At 39.6% G+C, this 8,581-nt stretch overlaps 2 protein-coding genes and 1 pseudogene across 3 annotated transcripts in view; 1 reads left to right on the top strand and 2 right to left on the bottom strand.

Annotated features, from left to right (window-relative positions):
• Nucleotides 1-8,581, top strand: part of LOC138022082 (uncharacterized) — an 88,828-nt gene that overhangs the window by 40,974 nt on the left and 39,273 nt on the right. The gene's annotated exons all lie outside the window — the stretch shown is intronic.
• Nucleotides 1-8,581, bottom strand: part of LOC138022137 (proline-rich transmembrane protein 4-like) — a 45,186-nt pseudogene that overhangs the window by 19,359 nt on the left and 17,246 nt on the right.
• On the bottom strand, nucleotides 618-2,986 carry LOC138038005 (proline-rich transmembrane protein 4-like). Its single transcript, XM_068883826.1, has 2 exons — nucleotides 2,932-2,986; nucleotides 618-2,581 (listed from the first exon to the last, which is right to left on the bottom strand). The coding sequence occupies exon 2, from the start codon at nucleotides 2,535-2,537 to the stop codon at nucleotides 1,032-1,034; it is 1,506 nt and encodes a 501-aa protein (XP_068739927.1). The 5' UTR covers nucleotides 2,538-2,581; nucleotides 2,932-2,986; the 3' UTR covers nucleotides 618-1,031.

Here is an 8,581-nt window from a genome sequence, read left to right as displayed (position 1 = left end):
CAATGGCAAGGCGGGCCATCGGCGATTCTCTAGAGCTGGCCGATTCTTTCAATTCTCATTTTTTCCTCTATTGGACCCAAACTCGCTAATGAGATCAATTCTGATAATGGTCCTTCACATCTAAAGTATATTACGAGAACCGATAGCCGTTTTTGAGTCAATTTATTTGCAACGAGCCATTTATTGACGTTACTTAGGTCGTGAATCATAACATCATTGAGAGTTTCAATGTTGTTACAGGCAAAGGTTAAGTTAGTATCGTCGGCATACATATGTGCAACAGCGTTGGAAAGGCAATTAGGGCGATCATTTATACATATTTTAATATTTTAGCTTTATTTACAAGGAAATTTGATACTTTTAGATATTAGATATATATAGCTTGTAGTGTTGTTATGCCTGATGAATTCACCGTGTCTAAATAAAGTTTTTATACTTACTTACGACCCTATTGGCTCCCGGCTCAAAACCCTTTTGGGCTGAATATTTAAACAGACTTTCGCTGATGCTTCACAAAACCACGTTCTGAGTCATTTTCACTGAAGTATTTCGCAGAATATGAGGCTTTTCATTGTCTGAAACAGTGTTGGAAGGCAAGAATAGGAGAATTTTAGAATATGAGGCTTTTCATTGTCTGAAACAGTGTTGAGAAGGCAATAAAAAGGAGAATTTTTTTTTTTATCTACAACTCACTCAAACAGCTGACTATTATAAAGTTCTGGAGATGGAATGATTGTTGAAATCCATGGTCTACTGAAGTTATACCCTTAAGTTTGTACTCCGGGAGAGTTTAGGCTCTAGGTGTTGTAACTTACTCGATATGATCTGTGAATTGTCCCGTTCCTAAATCGTTTGTTGGCTGTTATCTCGGTGTATTCCGTGGTTTTCTTTCCTGTCTACTCCTTCAGGATTTCCTCGGATGTTCCTGGTCGTGATTCCTAAGTAATATCCTTCTCTTCTAGTGGTGTTCGTCTTGGTTATGCAGAACCACAGAACCGGCGCAGGAAAACAGTAGTGTTTAAGAATAACACTCACTCTGTGGCTGTTATCGTGAGCCCTTCTAGTTGCTTGCTTTGTTTGACCTTCATTGTGCTTCTTCTTAGGTAGAACACACTCGTGGCAGAAAACGAAGGCTTTATCTTGCGTTTGCTGGACCTGCTGTTCATGAGTAGCATCACAATACAAATGGCGACTTCCAGAAGGCGGCCTAAAGTCTGGAATATCCACCACGGCCAGGCGTCTACATACTTCACATCTGAATAGACACCAAATACACCCGCGGCTGCGTACACTGTTATGACGCATAAGCAAACGCACGTAACCGCACACGCCATGATAAGGTACTGCAGTCGTCGCATGCTCTTGTCATTTAAATTTTGGGATCTTATAATATTCTTACGAATTTTCCAGCCGACGTAGATGTATCCTACCGACAATAAGCTCCCTAACAAGAGAAAATAAATCTGACACAAGAGTAGGAGGTCTTTGGCTTCTAGAAAGTGCACCACGACAAAGTCTGCTACAAGCACCAAGATAACGTGAAATATCACTACGGGTATGATAAATATGACTTTCTGAAATCTGGGCGGAGCGATGTTCATCTTCGTGGTGTCAATCAAAACCAGGAGAAGCAGACTCAACGCAGAAATGATACACGGGTGTCCAAGAGAAAATAACAATCGGTTAACTACAAGAGGAAGGCGTTTCCTTGAACCGTAAGGGTCCACGAATAAGGAAAATGCGCGAATGGAACTAAAAATGAATATTGTCGAAAGTAGCGTCGCTTTTAAGGCTGATAATTTGGTTTTGTCAAGGTACATTCCGAGCAGCTCAAACGGAGGGACCAGCGCTATAAGTGTGAATATCACAGCAAATCCGTAGGTGTGTAATGGCCAAGCGTCGTCCCATTCGTTGAATGCCAAAGACCACTCTGGTTCCGGCTCAGGCCATGTTTGCTCGGGATACGCCTTTGGTTTCGACGTTTTTGAGGGCTCCGAATATGATGACTCGGGTGATCCCTCGGGCGCTGGTTCGGGTGTTATGAATGTTGATTCAGTTGAGTGCGTGTCTCGCTTCTGCCTTATTTTTCTTTTTCTGTGCATCTCTGGGCCCTTAACATGACCGTGTGAGTGAATCTCACTCATAATTTCTTTCTGCAGCTGTCGATTTTGGTTGACAACGCCACTTTCTTCTGTTTGCACACATTTCCTATCCAAACTGGAATTCATTTCCTCCCTGTTGACTTTTAGTCTCTTTTCCGCATATTTCGTGTTAGGAGGTCTGTCAGTTTTCAAAGTTTTCTGTCTTGATCCAGTGTGGTTTTCAGAACCAGACGAAAACAGCTGCAATTCTTGATTGTTTAAGTCCCGCTTAACTTCAGACTCAATGACATTGTTGATTTCATTTGCCCGTCTTTCCGCTTGATAAGAAACATCGTCGCTTCCAACTTTATGTTCCCATGAGCCACAAAAACATGAAAAACATAAAATCAACTTGGCAGCGAAGCTTTTATAACTCCACGATCTGACGTTCCGCATCGCTCTGGTTAATCACTTGAAGCACTTGTCTTTGCGAAGAGTTTCTGTAAGCGATGAAAATAAATTAGCATTGTAAGGTCTTATTGGTTTCACGCTAGAAAGCGTATATTGGTGGTTTTGGTCACAACTGAGAAAAACAAAGAGAGTAATTAAGTTGCCGATGGAAACATGCTAATAATCGCCAACGAGTCTGGTCTGGAAGTCTGAATTAGGGCTGGCCATTTACAAGGACTCGGGTCATCACAGAAATTCTTTAGAGTCTAACGGTTTTCTTTGAGCACAAGCAGAGCTTTGGGTAATACTTAAGAGAGAATTATGAGTAAGGGAAAATGAAACAAATACGAAATCAAAGCTGAAAGGATTACAAAAATTAAAATAGGGAGATTGTACTTACAAACTGCTGAAGTTTGCGGCAATGAGTCCTTGGCCCGCGTATTTGCATATGGTGGGAATTTTTCCTGTTCTGAATACAAGCAAGACACAAAGAGACAGAATTAAAAACAGGCAACAAAAGACGAAAGCGGGGCGTTGATTGAGCAAAAGACCGCAATAACGTAACAAATGAGTACTTTATAATTTGTTCACACCATGGGGCGAAGATTAACATCAGCAAGAAAGGAATTTAAAATTATTTTGCCTTAAAGGATAGTATCACGGTATTGCGCATATTCTAGCCGTAACGAATGGTATCATTTATTAGCCAATCGGAAGCGACGTTGTAATTCGTGAGGGATATTTACACGTACATGTAAAAATCCCGACCGCTGATCTAAGGGCGGTGGACTTCGCAGATGGCTGAGCGAGAATTTTCACGCGTAAGTGTAAATTCCCCTCACGAATCTTAACGTCGATTCAGATTGGCTTATAAACGATGACATTCGTTATGGCTAGAACATCCGCAATTCCATGATACTCTCCCTTTGAACAATATATGGATGGCATGGAGTTTTTAATGCTCATAGAATGTTTTATTTTGCTGAAGTGTAAATCCAGTTGAGGAAATAAGTGTATGCATAGTGCCAAGTAAGAAATCAGCTTACTTCGTCTAAGAACACTGCAATGGAAGGGTGTTTCCAATGTTATACTTTTGCTCCCTGTCGAGTTCGGTCCGTTCGAGTTACCTCCCCCTCTCCCCACCGTATTTGTAGTTCCAGAATGTCTTCTCTTCTGGGTTGAGTAACTCTGCTTTGCCTCGATTGTTCAAAAGGTGGATATCGCTAATCGCCCGATTAGGCGCACTGTCAAAACAGTCGATTTATTCACTGGACATACTGACGTATCCGGTGAGTTTCGATCCTTTGTTCCACTGGGGCCGAAACCTTTCTTGCTACCAGGGCTGTTTCTTCCATGAGATACGGGCGAGGAGGGGGCGAAATCGATTGATTTATTGATCGATCGGAATGCAAGAGGCGAACTCGAACGGGCAGACCTCAATTTCCTGGGCCACTGCGAAATCCTGCTTAAGGCTGACTTAGCGTCGACTTCAAGTAGTGTTAACCTCTGCGTGCCTGTTTTTCGAGAGTAACCTGTGATGAAACCTGCTCTGCTCTGTTTGTTAGCCAAAGAGATGATGTTCATTATTTTATGATATGTAAATTAGATACAGGTGTTTTCAAGAAATTGCGCATCTCGATCTCGATAAAAAGCATTTTTTTACATAATTTTGTTTTCTCGCTCTGTCATTTAACAAGTATTCAGACACCAGAATGTTTGTTTCTAAATTTCCAATTTCCATGTATCAGTTCATCTCTTTCTTCGGCCACCGGGCATAACATTTAGCCTCTACTTGAATACATTTGCCACAATATCACCTCTTGACAAGTTTCATTCCTCAAGGTGTATCGAGACTATTGCCAGCAGTGAACCTAGTTTGAGTGCCCAGCTCCCATGGGTCTCCTGTAGCTCACAGTGGCCTGGTAGAGTATCCGAACTATTAATCGTAAGGTCGTAGGTTCGATTCCTGCAAAGGATCACTCGTATTTTTCCTGAGTATCCGCCAGTCGCTGTTGATAAATTCATCTTTATATTTGGTATTATTTTGTCACGTTTTTTCACACTGAGTGTTTGCTCTTGTTGGCGTTTTGTTGATTTTGCTCTAAAGACATGCTGTTGTTGTTAACGCCGGTTATAGACGATCGTCAAGTTTTATTTGCCAGGTTTCCTTGGACAAGTTTTGTTTGCTAGTGTATAATAATAATACGACAACCGACCTTTCTTTCCATTTTCATTTTATCAAAAATTCTGGTGTATGACACATTTCGTATGAGCGTTGTTGTAAAAAATTATTTCTCGTAGAAAAACCCGAGACAGCACTAAACCTTGTCTTTGGTCCATACAGTAAGTTACGATACCCTCAAGTGTTGTCCCTAAATTACTCTTGAAAACCGGATGTTTTAGATCAACGAAACTTGTCAAGAAAAACATGCCACGTTTTCTCTAACGAATACAGGTGCAAGGAAAACTTGTCAAAAATACTTGCCACGTGGAGAAATTGACACTGTCATGGTCAACGAGACAACCCGTTCGTTTGAGCAATACTGCCACATGTTAACTTCTTCTGTTACACACCTTGCGCGAAACCACTCCTGGAAATTTACAGGGCTAAATTGCAAAATGCGGTCTCTAACATTAGCCAACCATGGAGCGCGTCGTATGACAACAACAGCTGACAAGAAGAATGTCGTTTCTTTCTTAAATTGCATGCTTCCGTCCTACCTGTGTGTCATTTTTATATTTATTTATATCCTGCTATTTCTATTCTCTTTTTCTATAACAAAACGTACTTTGTTTGGTTTTAAATCCACCTAATGTCAAAACATTTTTCTTCACTTGCGCACGATATTGCTTTTACACCTTGAGGACTTTAAAAGCTTGTCGTATTTGATTTGATTGAAGATTCCTTCTGATCAGCGAAACTTGTCAAGAAAAACATGCATTAATTTATGTCTTGGTTTGTTGCACTCTCTTCTTTCTAATTATTGTCAACAATCCCATGAAAATAGAGACTGACCTCGATGAAACTAAAGCGTCAAACATCACATGAAAAGAATAGATATGTCTTTTTCTTTCGATGAGTCAGCCATTTTGCACGATGCGTTTAACGAAGCACGTTTACTTTTCAGTGTAGGAAAAAAAGGTCACTGAGCAGTGAATAAATTCTGTATGATACAACAACTTGTTTCCTGTCAAATGTCGGTGGTCAAGGAAGGTCGGTATGACCTGAGGATTTTGAAGACGGCATCTGATTCCGAGCCTACCCTGATTTCGTATATTGTAATCTACTGAAGCTGTATTCTTGAAGTCAAAGCAAAGCGGTGACGTGTTTAAAGCAAAATTTTCTTGTGGGGAAGTAGTAAGCATTGTATGAAGGAAAAATTGTGTGAGGAAAATGTGTCTCAGTACCCCTTTTTGATTACACAAGAGTATTTGAACAAGTACCGAGTTTTGAAGTAACTTCTTGGCGAATGTTATTCAGACCATTGCAAATCTGAAAACGATGCATTTGGCAAAGCCAGTGTCAGTGATCACTCTGCTTCACGCAAGCTTCAGATCGTCCATGCTTTTGTGGGATTCAAAATATAAAAACTGCGCGGTATAAATTTCAAAATTTCAATTTCAAAATACCAAGAAAATATTTCCTTTAGGTAGCCTCCGTCTTTGAAGGGAAATGGGTCAAGGCGCAAATAAGCTGATTAGAGGCGGTATTGCATAACTACAGAAAGCCTGGCTCCATAGTCATTCATGTGGTTAAATACTCGGAAAGTTTTCCCTCGAAAATCCGATGGTGAATTAAGATAATTGATATTATATTATAGCGCGCCTTTTACCTCGCATTTTTACGTTTACGTTCTCCAACTTACCCTCTGGATGATGAGAAAGATATTTTTTTTCCTGGCAAAGGCGGTAGTTTGGACTTTCATCTTTGAGATATACAACGATCTATATAATCATTCTTAATATCAAACACCTGGCGTGTTATATCCGCTGTTGACGCTGTTGTCATGCACAATTAGTTTATTTACTCATTCGTGTAAATAGTCCTTGGTAATTGCTCCAGTATACTAAGCTATCGGTTGGTATTCCTTTCTTCTTGTTATTTTATTTTTGTTTTTGTTCTGAAAGTGCGTAGCTGAAGCGTTCTTTTTTAATATACGCTTGAAAAAATTGTTTTAAAAGTACCCGAAAGTTGAACGAACTATTGTTAATACTAGAAAAAAATTGACCTTGCAGATAATCAGTCAGTAAATAAGAATATGAATATCGAAGAAGTGGTTTCAATCTTATTTTTCATAAATTTTGGAAATTAATCGCTAGGCCGGTTACGTAAGCGAAGTCTAACTTACAACCATTTTGCCTCCAAAACTTTCTAGAACTGAATTTCTTTAAAGGCCCACCGACAACCACAAGTCTTTGCGGGCGTGCAAGCTATCGTCGCCATTTTCTGTAATACAGAAACTAGCATTTCTTGAAAAGTCAAATTCCATCGCCTCACATCGTCGTGTTTTGGATGCCCAGTAGCTTCAAACTTTGTTAATATTTTCCTTATGTTTAAATATTGTATTTTTGGCGTTATTTGGGTGTTGTGTTCGTGTTAAAAGCGGAATGAAAACTGTGAAGAAAGGTCGTCCGCCGAGGAAGGAAAAGCGCCATGTTATTTGGCTCACTACTTCAACCTTAAGATTATGGAACGAAAGGAGGAAGGCGTTTGGATTAAAAAACAAATCGAACAGCGAATTCGCAGAAGTTCTTCTTCACGGGATGTTTCTGAAGCGAACCGGCCGATTCAATTGCCCGGATAATAACAACAACAAAGGCGCGCAAAGGACACTGGTTGTCGGTGGCCCTTAAAGTAAACGAGTCCTTTTTCTTGCGTTCTGGACGCTGATTTTGGCAATGATCGTATTGGATTGGCAAAATGAAAAATTACTTTAAAACGCGGTTTTGTTAAGTTTAATTTTGGTTTCTTTTTTTTGCCTACGATTTTTGTCAGTTAATCATGATAATAAAATTGAATTGAGAAAAGCTGTATTTTGTGCGAAAAAGCTCTGCTTAAGTAATAATAATAATAATAATAATAATAATAATAATAATAATAATAATAATAAGCTCGATTCATCCTCTAGAGAGGAGTGAAACACAGACAATTAAAGTTGAACTGTCGTTCATTAAAAATAGCACAATTTCCTAGGTAGAGGGGGTTTCCTGTCTTTAAAGGACTATCTAACTAGAAATGCAAATATTACGTCTTGGCGGGTTATTGGTACACTGTGCCCTTTCTTTGTGAGAAAAACTGTTTTTTTTTCTTTTTTAAGGAGTGCATTGTTCAGATTTATTTGAAATTTCCTGACGAGGAAACCGAAGGCGAGCCGAGTCTTTTGTTGGTCTTCTTTTTATAGAATTTCATTCGCAGTATCCCGCTAAACTTGGGGAATGTAGCAATCTGTTGGCTGTTGTGCATCATGCAGTGGTCTGACTTGTGTTTTTGCCTTGAAAGAGCCTTTCAAATAAGCCACACGCATTGCAACAACATTAAATCTCGTAGCCTGTTGCGCAATTTCACAAAAACAGTGAAGAAAAATTGTCGTTTAATTCTTTATTTGACCACCTTTCCAGCTGACTACGAAAACTTCGACATAAAGATTGATTTGTTTTTTACCTGTTTCTCGTGTTCTGTTAATGGTTGTCGGAGTTTACATGGTGGGCATGTGTGCTTTTTGAGAGCGTGTAGTTGAAATCTTACTGGTTTTCCTTTTAAGAGGTTGTCAGGCGCATTGTAAACAACAGTAACAAATTCACTTCTTCGCGACTTCACATACCGACTTACACAATGAGTAAAAGAACAAACCGACAACCATCCGCTCAAAAAACACAAAACCACTATTCATAAGTACGGCAAGATGTTGGTTTGCCCAATGATATTTACAAGGTTCTAAAAGAAAATCCTCGATGTCCTGTTGTATTATGCAAGCAGGGAACTAGGCTTCGCGTTGTTAATGATCAATCCTTTGGTAAAACTTGACAGCATCAACGAATATAGGTTTGAC

This window comes from Montipora capricornis, chromosome 2, assembly GCF_036669925.1.
Source record: "Montipora capricornis isolate CH-2021 chromosome 2, ASM3666992v2, whole genome shotgun sequence".
NCBI lineage: Eukaryota > Metazoa > Cnidaria > Anthozoa > Scleractinia > Acroporidae > Montipora > Montipora capricornis.
This window is presented reverse-complemented; position numbering and strand designations above follow the sequence as displayed.

Excerpts from the sequence above, each read along its gene's own strand:
- LOC138038005 (XM_068883826.1), bottom strand. The coding sequence starts at position 2,537 with ATGCGGAACGTCAGATCGTGGAGTTATAAAAGCTTCGCTGCCAAGTTG.